This window comes from Callionymus lyra, chromosome 2, assembly GCF_982586985.1.
Source record: "Callionymus lyra chromosome 2, fCalLyr1.hap1.1, whole genome shotgun sequence".
NCBI classification, from domain to species: domain Eukaryota; kingdom Metazoa; phylum Chordata; class Actinopteri; order Syngnathiformes; family Callionymidae; genus Callionymus; species Callionymus lyra.
Genome location: NC_141819.1, coordinates 36,554,292 through 36,576,839, shown reverse-complemented (window position 1 = coordinate 36,576,839; position 22,548 = coordinate 36,554,292). Strand labels below are relative to the sequence as shown.

General features: G+C 37.4%; 1 protein-coding gene across 3 annotated transcripts in view; it reads right to left on the bottom strand.

The window, feature by feature from the left end:
- Positions 1-22,548, bottom strand: part of anos1b (anosmin 1b) — a 65,000-nt gene that overhangs the window by 33,138 nt on the left and 9,314 nt on the right. For all 3 annotated transcript variants that reach the window (XM_087784937.1, XM_087784936.1, XM_087784938.1), the window contains exon 2: positions 7,947-7,994. In XM_087784937.1, the coding sequence (XP_087641063.1) occupies positions 7,947-7,994 (48 nt within the window). The remainder of the gene's footprint in view (positions 1-7,946; positions 7,995-22,548) is intronic.

Sequence of the window (22,548 nt, the reverse complement as noted above, 5' to 3'; positions counted from 1 at the left end):
CGAAAATGTTGTTTTTTTGTCTGGAGAGGTGAGTTTGACAGCATGTTCAGACAGTTTCTCTTCCTCTGTTTCTTGTGTCTGATTCCAAGTTTGCAGCTTTGGAGCGATCCAAACGCAGTCATCAGAGTGAATATGTTATTTCTCCACTTCTGGTTCTGTCTTTGAAAACAAGTATAATAGTAAAGTATCCAGAAGTTGCAGAGGATGTAGAGTAATAAAAAGAAAACTGTGATAATATTTTCCTCTTAGTGTGAAATATTGAAGGATTACATGGTTAAAATAACAAAATATTGATGCCAACATGTGCGAACCGTTAAGTACGAGTTTCCTAAAAAAACGTTTATTTCCATTTGAGGAGTGTTTCTATTGTAGAGAAAGAATGATGTGATCAGATGAAAACAAATGTGTTTGAGGTATCCCATGTGCTATCTCTGGGTCAAGGTGAAAGACCTCCACCTTGACCCAGAGACAACACAAGGGTTTAAAAAATGGTTTTAATGTAAATAAAATGTGTTTATTTAAATACGGGCTGGTGCTTAATATGAACCAAGCTTGTTTTTATGTTATTTGTTTGAAATTGATAAAAGTTAAAATTTGTTAAAGGTAAAAAAAAAGGTTTAGGGCCAATTACTCCATTAATAGTGTCATTATACTGTGAATAGGCTAATTTTATGTCTCATTGCAAGGAAGGTCTTATACTAGAGCTCAGTAGGTCAACTATTAAGCAAGTTACGGACTTTTAAAAGTCACACGTCCTCCAACATTTTTGGCTTTCCTTTATCTCTTAGCAGCTTTTAAGTAATTTTCTGGAATCTTTCACGGCTGACACAAAAAGAATAAAGCTAGCACACTTTTAAGTGTGTTGTTAAGGGCAACAGGATTACACGGTGTCTTGAGTCCGCATCCGCTGTCCCCTACCCCGGGTCTGGCCAAATATTGGTCCATAAGGCATTTGATACCAGGACGCAAAGAAAAAACACACTATATACATACATTTTTTTTTTTTTTTTTAGAATCCCTTATTAGTCCTGCGAGGGGAAATTCGGTAGTCCTTTTTACAGCCATTCACACACACTGATGGGAGTAGGCTGCACACTTGCTCAGGGACACAATGACACAAGCTTGTCTGGAGCTGGGATTGAACCTGCAACCTTTTGGACTGCAGGCAACCACTCTAGCATCTGAGCTATGACGCTCATACTTACACTTTATAAAGTTTCTGTTCTACTGATTGTCACTGTCTGAAATTTGTTTTATTTAACACTGGATCTTCTATAGGATAACAGTCTGTACTAAGTCAAGATACTTAGATAAATAAAAACTAGATAAAACACAAAACGAAACCCCCAAAAATGTGTTGTATTCATGCCCTTTTTTTTTGTTTTACCAGTAATGCCATTTATTTTTTCTGTTTATTTGAACGACTAATCTTTAGTATAGCAACGGGTTAGAGGCTAACGCTAGACATCGGTTTCTTGTACTTATCACCATTTCCTCTAAATGCATTTGAAATCGTTTATAACTTTTGTTGTTATTTTGCTAACAGATCATCTCATTGGCAGAGGTACAAATATATAAATACCCCCTATAAAACCCCTTCATGCCTCTGCATACTTGTGCTACGACAACGTCTCTCACAGCTGCTCAGTTGAATAAATGGCCCTTTGGTGTCACGCTGGTTTTCAAAGGTGCTAAACAGCAAGACATGGTGTCAAACTACTAGTTTCTTTCTTGTTAGCACATCCGTCAGCAGCGGTTGAAATGAAAAAGAAAAGGAGGAAATAATGGATTAAGATAAGTTTGTTTAAGGTCACAGGAGCCAAGTGTCTTTGTGTTTCTTTCTTTAAAGTGCCGCGGCTTTCCGATGTTATGCTCAGCATGGCATCCCATACAACAGCGTCTGTTGACGCTAGCTTTGAGGAGGATGTGCTACGCTGTTGCAGGCGTTAACCTCCGCTGACCTCGACGCAGACTGGAGGAATAGGCATCCGCGAGGAAGTCCGGCCTCTGCTGCCTTCTTCCTCTTTGAGAATGGTTGTGTAAATTTGAAGCCATGAAATGTTGAGAGAGCTGAAATACGACTGGGGTGTGCTTCCATCAGGGACGACGCTTTTAAGAACCTCTGAACCTGAACAGAAAGTTCAGGAAAATGCATCAATTAAGCGACTTCAATGGGTGTCAGGGGATTGTTAGGTTATTGCTGTGGAGGTGAAGGTCGAGTACGGCAGTTAATTATCGTGTTCGGCTTGTCTGGTCTGAAGATTCAGTCGGTTCTGTGATGGAACACTTGCTGGACTTGCTGAAGACTCTGCACAAACAGGAGCAGGAGACAGTGGAGGAGGACATGGGCGACCCCGGGACTCTAACATAGATATGTAACTCATCCCACTGACATATTGTTCATTTTAAAAGCAGATCAAAGTGCCAAATAAATTGAAAAATATCACTGTCAGTCATGTCTCTGCCTTTCAGCTGATACTTCAAGACTTCTCCAGCAGGACACATCGGAAAAATGAACAATGATTGATCTCTGGAATGTACCTGATGGGGCGACACCTGAGTAAATCCCTGTTTCAGCGTAACCTCTGCAGTAGTTCTTCCCCAACACACAACAGATTCAATAGCCCAGACGTCAAGCATTCAAAAGCATTGCTTTTCGATAAAGGCTGCTATTTTAAGTTAAGACGAGGAGTCTCCAGTTTAGATTATTCAATGGCGGATCCAGAGCGACGTAAAGTTGAGAGGAGATTTAATGACATATAGACTCAAAAATATCTACATGAAGTTAATTTCGAAGACATTCCCATTTACCTTTTGTGTCACGATGCCGGTGCATATCTTTTTTTCATCTGTTTGCCTATCATTCAACAGGAAATAGTAGAGGGGTTGACCAACGCAAAATCTGTCTCTAAAGACTGTTTTCTACTTTTAGCTAGAAAGCTATTTGGACAGTGTATGTCACTTTGCGTGAAGAAAAAAATGATTTATATTTTTCATGTCATTAAAGAGGATGCACTATTTAATAAAGTTTAAAATTCTCTATATATTATTATTATTATGCCATTGCACAGTGAAAAAACGTATGGTTATCTTGAAAATTTGCAGATATAGAAAACTTTTTTATTAAAAAGGGAAATAGAAGGATTCAAGTGATGATATATGTGGTTGTGATACAAATGAACAGGAAACAAATTTGAGCCTCAAAGAGAATAATGTTCTCTTTCAGTAAAAAGACAACAGTGTACAGCAGGTTACGTCGATTTAAATTACTCATCGGCCACAATTTGTTACGACTGTTGTGTGACGTTATCAAAAGAAAGACCAGATTGAATTTTATTATTGAACAATTGTTTCAAACAAAAATATTCAGTGACTGCTGATTGGTCGCTACTATACTGTATTTAAATTATATGTCTATGTTGCTACGTCAAAAGTGATCAATGGCAATGATTGGTTGGCTGGTCGGCAAAGCATTATGGGAGCTGTTCAGGTCCCCGTTACTGAGAAGGTTGTTGAGAGGGATGGCGACTTATATTTATAGACACTCATATATACACTCTGACACTATGTTGCCTAACCCTAAGCTACACGTTAGAACAAATGCTGCGCACTAAATAAATATAAACAACGGGTCCCCCCCTGACTCATGTTTTAAATCCATTTCTGTTCAACACATGTTTATTAGCAGTCAATATAACAAGTTCCACATCACTCTCCGCCCAGCTTCGCAGAGATCAGGGACCTGCGGCCTAAAAAAAGCCTTAACAAAGTGTGTCTGCCGCGAGCGGACAGACTGGCAGCTAAAAATAATTATGGAAACTACTCGATTCAAACAAAGAATTAACACACATGCACGCACCGAAGCCGTCTGGCACGCACACTAAGTGAATAAGCAGCAGCTAATTTTTGCTCCAGGGACGATGGATAATGGGGATATAGAGGAGGACGTTATTTTAACTGAAAACACAACCTTTCCCCACCAGCAGCAGCAGCGAGAGACTCCACTGAGGAGTGACGGGAGGAAAAAAAAAACAGATGGTGGAGGCTGGTCCTAGTTTGTCCTTAACAACAAGGAACATATAACAACAGTGTTGTCCTTCTCGAAGGCTGCTGATGAATTACACAATCTTGTGTTGAAGTACAAAATAACTGACATGTGTATTCATTCAAAGTCCTTTTCCTTTAAAAAGATGTGTTACTCAGTCGCTCCATGTGCTGCTTTGTGCTCACAATATAGAGTTGGCAGCAAAACTTGTAATATTCTATATGAATCACACAAAAGTGCAGTGTTGACAACACACAAAATCCTCCTGTCTTCCCACAGGACCAATATCACTCCCTTGAACGCGGGTTTTCGCCTGGACCGTCACCAAGCTGCTCAACGGTGCATCCCAGCGAGGACGAGGTGAGAGCTGTCGACACACCCGCGGCGCAACGATTACATCGGATCCTGATTTACGAGCCAAACCTGCGAGCAACTCTGATTAATATGGGAACGATGAATTGTCCGCGGTGAATGTCGTCTATATACGACTTGAACTTAATTTATGGCTCATGTGGACGACCGGAGATTGTGGCTCAGAGACTGTAGAGGAGCTGGAAGACTTTTCTGTGACATCAATCTTCTACAACAGAGGATCCATAGAATCCATAAAATAAAAAACAGAAGCAAAGAAATACAACAATAGCATCGATTGTAGCAGCAAATGAACATGAAGGGAACTAGATGTATATGTAACTCGCTGAATATGACGACAAAATAAACTTGTAGGAGAGTCAAGCTGACTCAAGTGCCATTTATAGATGTAGAAGATGAGGCTGTGTATTGGCAAAAATTATACATAATATGATTCAGGGATAACGATACAATATATTGTGATATTATTAGGATGCTGTAAAAATATTTGTAGTATTGTCCAAGTACTTGTCTATGGTGTTGCAGAATTTACAGACCACATGACTCTTGATGAAGTCATAACTGATTTGTTTTGTTTTTTGAAACCAAAATATGTCCAAACATCAGCTTCAAAAGCTGCTGGAGTCAACTGTATCCTCTCGTCCTCAGTCATCGCAAGAATCTCGCAAAAGTCACTGATAGATGTGAAAGAAGTAATGACTGCTGCCATCTAGAGGCTGCAAATTATATTGGAAAACAAATGAATATTGTTATTTTCATATAAATTGTAAATGTGACAAATCTAACTATTCTCTTTAATACACACTTTATTACATTTTTTATTAATGATACATGATTCGAAGGTGAAAGATTGGGATGTTTTCTTACACCCCGCACATATTAATAACTTATGCATGAATAGAAAAAAAACACCCTTCCTTTAATACATTTACTGCCTGACACATTTTGGCAGATCATTCCTTGGAGAGAACTTGTTTCAATCATAGAGCATGTTTTCGATGTGTATCAATCCTGGTCTGTCAACGCCATCAATCACACATGACTCACACATGACAGCTCAAGACCACAGTTGCACACAAGAAAACGCTTGGCTTGAGAAGCTAAGAAATCCCAGAGAAAGAGAGGCTGGATGTATTCTGTTCATTTATAGCAAACTTGATGAAATCATCCCAATTAATAGTTTCTGGAAGACTCTTAACAGACAGACTTGCAGGTGAGCAGGTGGTGTGACTAAACTCAGCAGCTGGCTGGTCATGGACGAATGAACCCAACAGAAGGAAAACATGGAAAATACACCACACCTTTTTTCTGCAATATTTTTGGCAGACCAGGACTAATAAGAAGGGACTAGACACATAGTGGGAACTGATTTCTGATTTAGAACAGGTGGCAAAGTCATTTATGTGGCCTGCAAGAGTTTTAAATTAAATGCAATACTTACTTGAAGTTTATTAATAACCAAAAGTGTGTTAATTCGTTGAATAAATATTTCTAATTCAATTAACGTAGCATAGTTGGGTGTTTAGGGGTCTAAAATCTTGGCTTTACTTCTCCTCCAGCCAAACTTTGTTTACACAACAAGTCCCTTGGAGGTGGTTTTCTGGGATGGATGACGCGCAGTGACCTTAATTCTTGACCAATCACAGCAGAGAAGTTGGTAAACAAGATTTAATCTCCAGAAAAACACAGTGTTTTCAGTGGGCGGGACTTTAAGCACATTTTCTAATGTAAGTATTTCATGAAAATAGAGTTTTGTACAAACAGACACAAGTACAATAGAGTCCAAGATCTGTTTTAGACTCACTTAAATCAACACATTGGTTGAACTTTAATATTATGTTAATTTGTGATTTCCTGTTAATTTCTGATTTTGTGGCATCAATTTCTGTCTGAACACAAACAGCACATTCTCCAGAGCAATAGAAATGTTGGGCCAAATGTTTTCTCATTTTTTAGACGACCATAGACGCTTTGTTTCATATTACTACTATAGGTAAATCTTTTCATATTTAAAAAAATTTTTAAATAAGATGAAATACTGTCTTGTTTCGGTCAACGTACATGTTAGTGTAGTGTATTTTATATTTAGTGTACTTAGTTTAGTTGGTTATTTGTTCAATAATGTATCATATCTTTGATAATAGTTGTTGTCACAGGACCATCACTTACTTTAGGTCTTGTTTAAACTAAACTTGAAGTTCACTAAATGTTTTCAGTTCCAGGGACCTCAGATCCAAAAGGCTTCCTTATTGGTGGGATGCATCATTTTGAAAAAACATTAAAACTAACTTTGTAACGTCAGTAATGGGTGAACGAGATGACACATAATCTTGTAATCTGGCCCTTTAAAATGTTACTTTCTTGGCAAGAACATGCTTATTACTGTAAGTGTAGGTAATGTTGTTCCTACAGTAGATTCAGCACCAATATAAATGTGCTTTGGGTCGCAACTGAAAATATAAATAACACAACACGATGGTGTGTAGTGATAACAATCTGAGTGCATGTTATGAACATCATAGTCCTGCTCGTTCAGTCACGGGTCAAAGGACTGAAATCAGCAGAGGTGATACAGAGAGGAGGGATTATTGAAACTGTGTTTTGTTGATATTGAGCTGTTGTCTTTCTCTCACAGCTAACACAAGAACCATGAAATAATCAGTTATACAGCCACAGCAGCATGAAGACACAAAGTCTGCTTACCTTTCCTACAGAAAAATTGAATATTCAGCAGTTCCTGTTCTTTTATTTTACACCAAAAATAAGACTCTTGTCTGTTCTTATCTCTGTTTTCATTTGTCTATTTCATATAGTGTTTTTTCTTGTCTTCTGGGTTCATTTAAGTCTCTTTGAACGCACATGAAATTCAAAGTGTGTCTGAGAGATTGACACATCACCATCCAATCATCTAAAGCAAGAATGATGAATGTGATTGGCTGACTAACAGATGTTGTTTATTTTGGGCATTTTAATTCAGTAGTTACCATCAGTTTGTTTCCTTTAAATAATAAGACATAAATAATCCTGGAACCTCTCTTCAACAAAAAAAAGTAAGAATCCTACTTTTAGAACAATATTGTTATAGGAACATCAGGTCTATAATAACAAAATAATTAACAATTTTAAAGAACTTTAATATAAAGGACTGAATAATTAAATAATGAATAACTGAGAGCTTTAAATAACGCTGAACAAAATATTGATATTAGGCTAGTAAACATGGTAGAATGGATGGTTGTAATAAATAACTTTTTCCTTGACTAGGTTTGCGAGGAAATGTGCCTAAAAACCTTCCATATATTAAAAGAAAATGGTCTCATAAAAACCCAGGAGTCACACCAGCACCAGTGATCCCTCAGTCCACGAGGAACTCTTGCTAATGAGGCAAACAGGAAAGAAACCCTCATGGGCTTCCTATCCATAAACATGAACATCCCTGGCAAAGAGAGCAGTGACCTTGTACATTTAAAATTCTGTTTGTTTTTCTGTGTGTGTGTGTGTGTGTGTGTGTGTGTTTGTGTGTGTGTACCTGTGCACAGCGCCTGTGGTTTTCACACCAGACCAGGACTTGGTCACTCTGGAAGAAAAGCACAAGTCAAAGGATTAAAATAAACACTGGAAGAAATAAATCTTGTAAAGACAAATTATGTGCTCGACACATAGCGGCCGTGTTCGGAGAACTTGAAAAGAGTCAGAAAGAAAAATATTGTTCATGAAAGGTCACGGGAGAAATGGCCCGACAAGGAAAAAACCCTCACAGAAACACACATTCACCCCTTTCTCTTATTTGCACATGTCCTCTGGTGCAAATGACTTAACACTCTGTCTGCGTTTGTGGTTGAAAACCTGTGAGTGTGCACGTGAGCGTGCGCGAGCCCTTGGTGCCCCGGTGAGTCAAAACCACCGGTAAACAGGTCCACTTCACCGCCGTGACGAAACGGGGCGTCATCGTCCAAATGTTGAGACAGAAATATAAATAATCCAAATCCTCTAACGTGTGCCTCACACTTAATTACCCATTAAACTTTAACAAGATTTATCATCACTCGTCATGGTGGTGGTGGACGGGACCCTGGGGAGTCCAGTGGAACATCAGGAGGTAAAAAAAAAAAATGTCCTGCCTTTTAAAAACAAAAGTAAAGATTTTCTCTTAGTAAATACACAACATGATACTTGTACTTTACTCGTTTGTAGTATGGAAAATAAAACAAAGGCTTTTTCAAATACATTTTTATCTGTTTAGTTTACTTTCAAAATTAAAGCAATACTTGTTTAGTTTGAACATGTATTCCATTGTTACATTCTATCCTTGTACTGTTCTGTGAGTATTATTTTGGGGATAAATTGTGGTGAGTTAAAGTCGATCACTAATTTAGACTATTTCTAAATGTAAGATAAATGTATTTTCCCCAATATTAGATTTTCATTAAGGTAAATGAATTCAAATCCAAAATGTAAGAAATCCTTACTATCACTTATGTCGGAGCTGCTAACATTATGTATGCTAAACCCCACATTAATATTCTGAAAAACGTTTGACAAAAGAACAAAAGAAGAAAGAAAAGGATGTTGAAAAATATTATTATGCCATGAAATAAAAATAAAAAAAGTTAAAATGTTCATTTTACTGTAATATTCTATTTAAATGTAAAACAATTGAAAAAAATGTAAAAACATATTAAGCGCGTTAAGAATAATAATCAATATTCAACAGCACTGTGTATACTTTTTGGGGTTTTCAAATCATATTTCATTTTTGTCATGTTTTTTAAGGTTTATATTTATATACATTTATTTATTATAATTTATAGTTTAAGTGTGTGTAAAATAAAACCTGCAATATTCCGGCGGTGTCTGGGGACAAGAGGATACAGTCGACTCCAGCAGTTTTTAAAGTCTATGTTTGGACATATTTTTGTTTCAAAACAAATGAAAGCAGTTACGACTTCATCATGTGATCTGTTAAATTCTGTAATACCAGAGTCTAGTACTCGACAATACTACAAATATATCCTTGTTACTACAGTATTGCAACAGTATTACAAAGATGCTGATATTTTTATTATTTTTTATGAATGTGTTTTCCAGACATGTTGAGTGTAACATTACATAGTTTATATATAGTAAAATAAAATATATTTTAGAAAGGGATACGCAAAGGTTTAAGCATCCTTTAAATTGCATTTACTTCAAGATAAGATGGGATTCAAAGTTTAGGTTGTGGCACAAACTTAAATTTGGCTTGTTGGAGATTCATTCACCAAAAAACAGGTGACGAGGAAATAATGAAATGAGTTTTACTTGAGTATATGTTGTTTTGATTCTATGCAAGAAAGTGGGAATACACATGCCTCTTAAGAACCCTTAACTGACCTTAAAACTAAGATTTAACCTTTTTTTAATGAGGAAAATTGATCCAGTATACAGCACACCAGGGACCGTGAAAAGGTATTGTGTATGTACCACAAGTCACTGTGTAACTGTTCCACGTTTCACTTGAATCAGAAATGTATTAAATTAAACTTTACTGACACATTTAACAAACACCTCATAATATTTGACAAACATTTCACCGCATAAAGGACTTTTCTGAGTATTTTCTTCTACGTCCGGTTTCACCTTCTCACCCGGTCCCTGAACTCACCACGAGGGTCGTTAGCAGCCGCTCTTTAGACACGTGAACATCTGAACACAGCTTCGTCTCAATCCGGCGTGTAGATGTTGAGATGTTTGACAGGAAGAGTGAAAACCGAGTCCAGCTGCAGGCAGGCGGCCACAAATATCTATTGCATGAAATTTATTGGCAATCCATCCAATAGCTGTCCAGACATGTCACTAAAGAGCAATAATGTGAACCACAGAGCAGAGAAGTCAAGCAATCACCAGAGTTAATCATCTGGAGACCGCAGACGTCTGCATGAGCTCGCAGGGAACCGGTCCAACACTATCTGAGATCTTCCAGTCCGTACGGACGGAGGCGGACAAACAGGAATGTACCTGAGTGAGACGATAACGATGACATCGATTAGGGACTTTTTAAAAGGGTTCAGATGTGAAAACTTGGACACGAGAGGATCTTCCGTGCAGATGGTGAAATATTGACAAATATGAAGTAGACTGTCATTAATTCATCCCGACATTGAGCCTCCCACAGGAGAGTTTGCAATCATCAAGTATTTTTCTTAATATTCTGGCGAGTGACCAGCGTCTGCTCCACGGATGTCCTCATCAGCCGCGTAGGTACGACTGCATGGATCACGCGGTTGAATCAATCACAAGGAGAACCTTCTCCTCTGTGAACAAAGCTCCAACGTTATTAACCACGTCTGTTTAGAGGCTCAAATGTTTTCTTAGCGAGGGAAGTTCAAAAGGTTTGTCTTAATATTACGGGACATTTATGTGCAACATTACTTTAATCAGTGTCAGGAAGATTGAATAAGACGTTTGTAACCGTTATACACTGAGAACAGATAGAAATGCTAAATGTTCAGGCTCAGCACCGTCAGCTCAATATATAGTGTTCATTAAAGAAATTGGACTACATGTATAACACACTTATGATAACACAACGATACAGTAGTAACACAAAACGATGTGATGCCATCATGGTAACAACCCTACGGGACTATATTGGTTCAATAACGATTCATGTATATGTCAGTGATTGATTTCTATTCAAGGGCATTTTTAATTCAGAAATTCAACTTTTTTGCCTTTTCCTTTGGCATTAAACAAGTGTAATACTATAGTTACCATAAATCTATTTTCATTGACAAAATACAATTTTAAACAAACTGTTAAGTCAATAATCATCAAATGCTTCTTTCCTTTATTGTTATAAATGTTAAATTATATTATTATTATTAAGAATATGTGTACCATTAAATCAACAACACTAGCATCTTGTTTTTTAACAAGCATGAACTAATGGAATGAAAATTATAATAGACCTCTTGGTCTATAGGTTTATTCAACTGATTAGAGAGAAGAATGTCATATTTATTTTTCTTATTTCATTAATGCTGCAGTTCATGGATTTTAATGCAAGGCAATGATTATTTAATATGAATTAAATATGAAAGATTATCAGTTAATCAAGTGAATATTAGAAATGTGTGTTAAATCTAGATGATCTATTACAGTAGAGTTGTCATATCTTTACAACGCTAATGATAAGAAATAATTTATGTTTAATTATTTATATTATTATTGTTATTACAATGAATTTTCTAAATGTATTATTTGATAAATTATCAAATATTCAATCTTAAAATAATGATGCACCAAATCAAAGTAACCGTTGTGTGTGCATGTGTTATTTGTGCATGTGTTGTTTGTGCACGTGTTGTTTGTGCACGTGTTGTTTGTTAAGTTGTGTGCGACTCCAAGGGAATGTGCGTCCTGCGAGTGTTTGTGTGCGAGAGGAAGAGATAAGTCCTCTCATGAGTGAGCTGTATTTAGCCAAGATCCTCACACACGGAAACACTTTTTAAGTGGGCATTGTGCCTCTGGTATGAGGAGGGTTAAGGGGTTAGAGGCAGGGTAGAAAGGGCTAGGGTCAAAGGTCAAAGATTAGGTGTCGAGTGCTTTCACGCTGTGTGAAATATGCTGAATTGATTTTTTCCACTCCTTTAAACAAGATGCTAATTTAAAGCTCAGGAGGAGCTCTTTGTTTCTGTGTCAGCTGTATGAACTTCCATGTGTCAGAGCACCGACACTTATCTCAGGATGAGATCATGCTCAGGGAAGGATGAAAGAGCTGGAGAGAAGAAAGACTTCAGCGACGGTTGACTCCCTGAAGAACAACTGCACACGAATCTTTCCATATTATATCTCATCAGGAAGTCTTAAAAACTGTTTTCATAGAACATCTTTTCCATCTGGTGCAGAGATTCACTCATCTATGATATAAAATTTAATTTAAATTCCAGTAAAGTTTTTTTTATTTTTATTAAAAGAAGACATGGAATATTTTGTACAGAAGAAGTGGATTGTTTCTCATGCTATTGTTTTACTATCATGGTCTTGACCACGCCCCGTTTCATCAGGATTATGTTTGTGAAAAGAAGACTTCATGGTTTTCAGTCCATTCATGTGCCTTAAATGCTGTTTATGAAAATAATACACATACATTAGTTATTACTTTTTAAAATGTAGCATAACTTAACGTACTAGTTTGTCTACTAGTGATGGGTATAGTGTAGTTTTACACAAGTACCAAACAGGTGTTTTTAAACAGTGTCAGTGATGAAGCAGTTTTTTAAAATTAAAAAGTACATTTCATTCATTTCAAGTGATAAATCCTATAATCTGGAGAAACAAAACAGTGGGACTTATTTATGAAGTGCGAGTAAAACCCAGATTTCTGCTACAAGAGTATCAAGTATTGATGAATCCCAAAAGTAATGAGTCATGAGCATACATCTCTGACCATGAATGTCCATATAAGGAGGTGTGGATGATTCTGTCCACCTGTCAGTCACAAACAAGACAGAGAGAGAAACTTTTCTGAAGCGGAGATCGAAATAATTTCGGCTGAAGTGGAGTTTAGAAAATAAAATACAATTTTCTTTCGTTGAAGATATAAATATTTAAATTTCTACTTTTAGTTAAAGAGTTGCAACATCATCCTAACATAACTATCCCGACAGACGATAAACACATGGACGACGTTATCAGGTCCTAAAAGACGACACAAAGTAGCTGAAGACGCTTCAGAACTTCAACCTGCCGTGATCAGTGATCAAATTTCAGGATTGTCGCGGACAAAGTGTCGACTGGTTCCGGAGTGAATATTCAATATCAATGTAACTTTATCGCGGCCTGTTAATCTTGCATCTGTAGATCACAGGGTCTATCACAGGTGAAATACAAATGTTTTGATATGAAACTGGAGGCAAATAAACGCACAAAAGAAACACCTGAGTCTCATGAGGAGTGATCTCACAGTCTAAAATATCACCTGCTTAAGTAGTTAATTCACAATCATGAAGATAATATGGATTTAAACCTGCTAATTGTCAACAAATTTAACTTCATGTGATATATCTTATTTTTTTTATTCAAATCACTTTTTTATAAATGCATCTGTGTATTGTATACATAGCAATATAAATTAAAATGTAAATTTCCATCTGATAGTGACAAACAATATTTGAGTGCATTCTTAAATTCACACAAACAGTTTCTGAGAATCTAACACAAGTACAAAAATATTGATCAATACCAAAATCCTGTACATTTTACACAGTATTACACACAAATCTGTTCCGTCCACACTTCATGAATGAGACCCAATATGTTGTGTTAATTGTAAAAGAACTGGAGACTTTTTTGTCAGTATAATTTAGTGACAAATCTGATTTGCGTGAATTAACTTGCAAGAGGTTCTTTCTCAATTTCATTGGAGAGTAAGAATCACTGTTGGGGCTTAATTTCTTTATTACACGTTCAATAGTTGTACTTTTTTTAATGACAATTAATGGCACAAAATATGCGTGTATTGTATAGGTCAGTTCCAGAATTCTAACTTCCACCTACTGTCCCATGCAAGGCATTGCTATCAACGATATTTCAAACACTAAAAAAGCATATTATTCTTACTGGCATAACTATAATACTAGCATAACTTTACTGACCATTGAAATGTAAATCCAGTTTTAAATTGTGGACGTCTGCACTATTTTAAATAATAATGATTCTCTGTTATAAATAATTTGGCAAACCTGATTGCTGGTGAAAAAGACCCCACACAATAAATCAAATTGATTGATTTTTACTGGACTTTCAAGCACAAGTTCAACAGGCGATCAGGAAAAGAGATCGTTCTGATAAGGCCCCATGATACGACCATTAAGACTTTTTTTTATGTATAATGATTTCTTTTGCTGACATATTTCATCGACAGTTTGTATATGTTTGTATCAAACCCATGATGAATTCCCGAACAGCTACTTGACTCCTTTCATCCTAAAAAAACTAGGATTTACGATGGGTTGTCGGGTGGAAAACACAGCAATAACGCTGGATGGATGTGAAATGGCTCCGTAGAGAGTGATGAAATGTGTTCGGTGCGTGACTCAAATAAATGCAATCAGGTTAAAAATGGAGGTGGCCTCAGAATTAGTGAATATTTTTGATATCATAACATCTGCCTCAGAACAGAACTGTAAGACATGTGTTTATATGACCTTGCTTAGAAGTTTTTATGATGAGATGCGTTTGCAAGAAGCACTATAACTCAAAACTTTCAGTCCTTTTGGCTACTGACTTAAATTCCCTGCATTTCCCAGAATGTCTTTAACATGTTGCCAGATTAAAGTACGTGTTTTTTTTTTTCCTCTCAATGCTAAATTTCTCCTACACTAATTGCACGGCTACAGATCTGCTCTCTGGAGTTCAATCAAATTCCTCAACAAGATCTACAGGGAGGGAGCGAACATCCATCTTCCAGCAGGATTTAATGTCCCTCTGCTCATTCAGGGCAGAAGAAAAAAAAGCAATCAGTGAATAAAACTGTGCGGGAAAACACACACTCTTTGTCACTTCCTTCTCCCATAGCAGCCATTACTTTGAGCCACCCGCTGACTTGCTCTCCGTTTGATGCCAGCTAAAAATAATTGTGGTGAAATACTAAGAAGATCAACAGCAGTTAAACATCTCCAGATATCCACCAAGGAGATATAAAGAAGTTTTTCCCAAAGCTGATCTTACATCTTCATCCTGCCTCCTAATCTTTTTTCTCACTCACTCTCAGCTGCTACATAAGCTAGGGTGGCCGGAATCTGATTTCCCATAAAGAGAACTTTGTGGAGTGGAGGGTTTTTGTGGTTAAGTTGAGTGCTTTTTTTTTTTTACACGTTTCAAACACAGTTAAACAAATATCCTGAATTAAAAAGTTAAAAACTTAATTAGGCCTTTCAAAGTTGAGTTGAGTTTATAAACAATATATTAATTTATCTAAATCCTATCAATACAAAGTAACATATTTTCTAAAACAATCTAAAAAAAAGAATGTATACCTCTCTGGGATATCTGCCTCTCAAATTGTGTTTTCAAATGAACCATTGAGCGTTTATGGTAAATACAGTAGTGATAACTGGTTTTGAAAGCTTGGCTGGGCGGCAAAGCATCATGAAAGCTGTTATGGTTGTTATACTGTAACCACAAACCTCCTTGACTTGGCTGGACTGAAGGCCGTAAGACTTAAATTTACTTGTCATGGTTTCTCGTGCACGCCACAATAAAATGATCCGAGATACTAAGATAAAGTACACGCTACAAAAACGCAACACCCTGGACATTTGAAGGGTTCTATAAAATACCCAAAGACAGGTCGGACAGCCCCCAAAAAGAGGACATGTCTGGGTAAAAGAGACAGACAAGTATGGTCACCCTATCTTAACCTATTCTCGCTATCATTCCTAAAAACAGCCGTGTACAGACACACACACACACACACACTCATGGCAAGTCAATTTCATGGGACATATTTGCTGTCAGAGCCAATCATGGCAGTATAGACATCCTGGCTGTTAAACCCTGTTCAAAGTGGATTTCGGGGGCTCCTAGAAAAAGTAAACGTCGGCAGCTGCACGTGTTCAAAAATGTCAAGACAAGATGAGGAGGAAGAACTTGAATGAGGTCAGGAAGTGGGAGGGAGAAGAAAAAAAAAGGAGCAAAGAGTGAAAGATGGGAATAAATATTAGTTAATAGGAGCGGGGCGGAGGTTGGCAAGAGGAGGAGGATACCAGTCGCGAATCAAGGGGCAGTAAATTCTGGTAATTGCACTTTCTCTGGCGGCAGTTTGGTCTTCAGTGTGATTGTTGGAAATCTACATCCAGTACTGTATTTTCATCAGTAATTGAATAAGATTCTAGTTACCAAGTGGCTTCACAGCAGTGATGGAAAACCTTAAATATGATGCAGCAAATGTAAAATCCTTTTTTTTTAGAAAAAAAAGGGCCTGTTGGAAATTTACTACTATTGATTTTAGTTTCTGAACATAATCCAAAAAATCTGCAAAAACCCGACTTTCTTTAACATGTAGGATAATTGTAAGATTCAATATTTGTGTGTGAAAAAAATTAATAGACTGATATATATCGATATTTATCAATATATATATATACATATTTTTTCCTTTTTATTTGCAAATCATACTTTAATTTATATCAATCAAATGTGTGAAAAATAAAACAATTCGATTTGTTTCATTCAAAATTATCAACTAACTATCAATATTTATAGAGCATGTGTTCATTATGGGATTGGAATTAAAAGGAACTAATGAAACGCTGCGATATCCCAGAAATGACTGCGGACGAGAGGATACACTTGACTCCAGCTGCTTTTAAAGCTGATGTTTGGATATATATTTTGGCTTTCACTTCTATTGATTAAACGAAAAGAGAGTAGAGCAATCAGAAGATGGCTCTTAATTCTGAAATTATATTAGATCACAAACTTCAGAATGATTGTGTCGAATCATCTTATAAAATAGTGTAAATCAAACGATAAAAAAGGCCCATTTAAAAGATAATTTGGATATTGTGGGCATGTCATTTCATTAGAAAGTAAAGGGAGGGAATGTGTTTGGAAAATTGCACCAGGAAAAAGACACAGGAAGGGTGAGGTCTGTCTATACTGTAACTTAATAGGGATTCTCATCTGATTTTGCAGCTTTCAATTTCACAAAAAAAAACTTTGATTGGGGTGGAGTTCATAAAAGGTTGTTTTTCATTGTGATTTTGAATCCTTATTTATCCACATGTATCTCTTTTGCATCCGTCCAATCTTTTAATTTGGTTTTTACTGGAGATTTCACAGAGAAGCAATCGTAAACAAACTAGTTGTACTTTGTGACATCCTAACATCAAGAAATCTTTGAAATATTAAAGCTCTGAGTGAAGTTTTCCTAACATGTCTGTGTGTATTTTAGTGCTTAGTGGCAAACTTCAGCCATTTTTTATAAAGTCAACAATGACAAATTGGCTGCATTAAGTGAACAATGGTATGTTTTCCATTTTCATAAAACTTTACTGGGATTCAAGTTGGAGGAAATCCAAAATCCTTTCAATTCTGATAGCTTATCTCGACCCTGTGATATCACTGCCACATGTTTGCACCGACCCGAGAGGTTCCTCTCACAGGTGGTGAGTAAATGAGAGACATTAGGGTGGAACTGAGTCCAGATGAGGACCTGAGGCTTCGTCCCGCAAGTGCACTGCAACTTCTAGAGGTGATTTCCAAAGTGTTCCACTATTTCCCTGCGACTGTCCTGAGGGGGGCGAGGATTTGTCGTCATGGGAGATTTGCAAAACTCAAGGCAACGCAGCAGGAAAGAAAGCTCATTCATCCGCAGGGTATTTGGTGTAGAGGCGCTCTTCGTAGGAAGGAGGTGGTTCAGGTGAGAAAGTGGGTCCCTTAAGAGAAAGCTTCACTGGGTCAGAGGGTCCATTGGAACACTACCAGATGGAACGACTATGTCTCTACCTTTGACATGTTGTATTTAGCACAGGCTGATGTTGCTTGTTTAACAGTAATTCTACGACCGTGAAGAAGATAACAACTCGACTATATATGTAACATTTATATATGTCTTGTAATAAGGAAAACTAATTTCCATCTTGCAGGAATTACATCAATTCCTGAAAACTCACTGTTTAAATTAGTCAAATACATTTTATTTTATTCAAACAAAAGTAATACTCAAGATTTTAAGTACACAATACCATGAGCCCATACTACTTGGTAGAACCTTTATTGGTCACGAATACAGTATTTTTTGGACAGAAAGGCACATCTGATAAAAAAGGCTCGCCAGTAAGAAGAGCAAGTGTGTGGAACTCTGTACCCCAGTAGGTTAAACTGCTCAAAACCTACAAGGCCTTAACACACATTATCCATCCAACGACCTCTGTGTATTAAGAGTGGAGGAGAGAAATGAAGAAGAAAAGATATCCCACCAACTACTCATAGAAACGACCCAGGTAAAACACTAGCCAAAGGTTGCCTAAAACTGGACTCCACAATTCATGGGATTTATTGGAAACATGAATGCAGCTGAAAAACAGACTTTTTTTTTTCTTCCTTGAGGAAAATATGTTGCTAAACTTTCCAAATTTCTTCAAGAGTTCCAACAGGCTGAGAAGAAACCTCACGAGAGCGCTCGCTAAAAGCAGCATTTATATTGCCTTTGACATGTTTCCTATTAAGATCTAAGTTCAATGTGTGATCACGATTTTTTTTGATTCCCTACATGCAAATGTCAAGAAAATCTCACTTTGAATATATAAGCGCTAAGATATTACCATTTCCACATGGCCGTCTTTCAGCGCTCGGGGCTATAAACACAGGATCCTAAATGTTTTGTCCAGGGATCTAAGAGTGAAGCGAGTCCCCCAGTCTGAGACACCAGAGACCCATCAGAAAACAAAAAAGACCCAAAGTGAAAAGCAACACTTGCTCTTAAGGACTTCCACATGGCTGTGATGGTCGCCATAGTCATCGCTGTAGAATGACAACTCACAAGATGGAGCAGCGAGCTCTCTCACACACACACACAGCTACACAAAGATATGTTGTTTGATCGCACACGCTCACAGCTGTACACACCTTCCCTAAAGAGAGTGATATAAATTGTGCTTCAGCCAGATGCAGCGGTCCAAAGCGTGTCACATAAAGGAGGTGAGAGCAGCGGTGCGAGTGAACACCGGTTGTGTGTTGTGGTCAGAGCTGCAGTAGTGAGTCTATTTAACACGAAGCATTAACTCGGCCGATCACTCCCAGATGACAAGAAACAAACAGCGCTTCAGCGCGAGGGTTTTTGTGGGGACAGGACCATTATGTGTGTGGTGGTTGAAGGTTTATCGTGAGTAACTTCCGGAGTATAAAGGTCTTCCCAAAAAGCTCATGGTGTGGTTTTAACATTCCCGACAGAATTCCCTCATCACCCTGTTGGTGTGTTTGTCAATGCAGTGTTTGCGGGTACAAACGTCCTTCAAACAAGTAGCATCACAACAACCTCGTTAAATTCGTTAAGTTCCATATATCCCCAAGGAATCAACAAAATGAAAGATTCTATCCGTTTATCTATCTAAAGTTTCAATATGTATAACCAAAACAAGTAGATGCACATTATTTGGTACATTTGTGAGAATAACAATATCCATTATTGGAATAAGATAATTGTCATATAAATAACATGATGATCTGAAGGTAACATTGTACTGCATAATCGTCATCTATTGTTCCAGTTATAGATCAAGAAACACTGATTTTTTAAAATAATAAACAAGAAAAGTATTAATAGTGAGCACACTTTAAGTGAAATTAATGTTTTTTGTACTCATTACCAAATGAGGCGTCATGCAAACAGCTTCATGATATACTGAGGTCATTTTCAGAAATCAGTAGGTGGTACTTTCAGTTTAAAAAAAGGATCGAATCATGGGGTTCAGAGAGCCTAAGAGTATAGTAGCCCCAAAAAATGAGACACTGTAGTCCAGTCATAGTGTATTGTGACACGCCATCTGTTGTTTCATGTGCTACTTTTATTTAATCAATATAATCTGATACTTCTTTTGAGCATTTGAAACATTCTTGATAACATGGAGCTCAATTGAAAATATATCTTAATAATGAATTTGAAATCATTATTATTTGGATACTGAAGAGACTTTATGAACGCAGTGCTTACATAGACTTCACACTGTAAGTGAGTTCAAAGACTAGAAATGCACACATTTAAAAGGACTACCCCTTAAACTTTTATAGGAAACATGTTATCCATTAATTTTTCTTTTCATTTATTTGTCTTTGATCTGAGAGTGTTTTTTTAATAATCAAAGCAGTTGCGCTTTCTCAGTCGCCCACCAGTTTCTAATAAATCTGTAATCAAATCGCCTCGATTTATAGGATAAAGCGTTGGGGAACAGTCACAAAGTATAAAACATTTCTTACAAAATTCATTCAACCTCTTCACTAGTTGACATACCACAAGTCAAAGTGTAATCACCACATTCAACTGCCTGGTTCTTAATACTGAGCAGCTCCACTGGATACATAATAAATTATAATCAAGGCCCGAAGTATTAGGTGGAGGAACCCTCCCAGGGTTCTGTATCAGCCGTTATATCACTTTACAGTTCTGATGCGGCTCAGAGAACAAAAGCATCCATTCCTCTTCCAGCTGTGATTTACGATCTTGGAATTTTTCTTCTGGTTTCAGGTGAGAGTCCCTCCTCAACCACCACAACTTTTATCACCTTCTATCTCCCGGTGTGACTGATCAAATGTCAGTGAAACACAAGGCTGAAGACGAGGCAGAAGATTTATCTCACGGGTGAATCGATCTCTTTGTCTGCTGCCATCACACACCCTTTCGCCCCGACCAGCCTCATGGCCTTCCCCTGTTGTCTATCTCCATGTTTGCCCGTCACACCCGTCTGTGTGTGTGTGCTCGCCTACTGACCTGTCTTTCTTCTGTCTGACCCGTCTTTCGTGCACGACCGGGACTGTCTACCTGCCTTCATCTCCTCGTCCGTCTGTGTGCAACATGACCTGACCGGTCTTCTGTGGGGAGCGGGCGGCTGATCGACCTCCGGGCTGATTGGAGCGACCTACCGCAGAGCAGCTGGACAGACACCCGGAGTCTCTCTCCCACAAGCAACTCATTCAGACTCGCACTGACCCTTGGCTCAGACTAGAACCACCAACCGTCCACTCATCATCCTCACAGACGCAGGAGTGTTTCAGAAGTACCTCCAAATCTAATCTACTACGCAAACATATTCCGTCTAGAAACATTGCAGCTCATATGAGCTTCAGAGTTGTAGTAAGAATCAGATAATCAATATTATTGATGAAACAAACATCTTTGTTATCAGAGCAGCTACAGACACTCAAAATGCTCTCTTAATCTGTGCCAAAGACACAATGGTGGGAACCCTGTTCCAAATAGTGAGGGATGAAAGTAACTAGAGGTCATGTTAGTGATCAATTCAAAAGTTTCTTTCCCTCACGAAAATCTTTACCTAAATAAAGTTAATTAGACACCCTGAAAACTTTTTCCATTTTTCTGCACCACTTCAATCCAACGGAAGTTCAATAAATACCAGTAAGGGAAAAACTTAACACTACCCATGCTTATTTCTAACCTGGCCTTTTTAACAACTCAACTGGGCTAGCCTGCCATGGTGTCTTCTCTCAAGTTTGAAAGTCTAATGGAAAGCTTCACCATCGACGACTAGTGTGTCTATTTTATTCAAAGGGACAACATTTTAAATAAAGTCAAGGGCCAAACAGAATAGTTATTTATTGGGGTCTATCACTTACTCTGTTTACATGCATCAGGTAGTCAGAAAGACCACAATACATTTCCCAACTGATTTGAATAACTCGTTTGGACAAGTACCATATTTTGGAGCCACTGGATGATAAGGAAGTATCAAAGAACAGGTCTTTTCTCATACATACCAGTTTATAAAGTAGGGCGCATTTTGTTCTAGTGCGTGACTGATAGCCTTGACAATGAAATCTGTAACCCTGTCTCTTAACAACTTCCATTGTGGGGTCCTTATACACATACCATTAGATTATGTTTAACCACCTGTTATAACGCTCTAATATTGGGAGCCTCACAGTTCGAACCGTAGCCTCGCAATAATGGTTTTCCGTACTTAAAATATACAAAAGTCGTACTGAATAATTTATATATATAATATTTTTGGGCGTCATGTACCACATATTAAATACAAACGGAACAGTTTGCAGCTTATTGAGAAAATGTAAGTATTTTACAAGCACCATATTGTCCCTAAAAAAGATTGTCAACAACAATTGTGTGGGTAGCAAGGAAGAACGCTTACATTATTTAAGGTAAATAAGTAAAAACTAAATCTACACATCTACAGATACACAGTTATCATAGGGATGGGATAACAAACTTTATATAATATTTCGAGAATAAGAAGTGTGTTGGAGATAAATTTGGTGTACGAGAGATGCCGTCCGTGAGGGACTATAGGTATCTATACTCACTACCAGGTGAGTATAGATACAGAGAGAGAGTGGGCTTTTACCTGACAAATCACTTATTCTGATTTTAAATACATGTATTCTAGATAAAA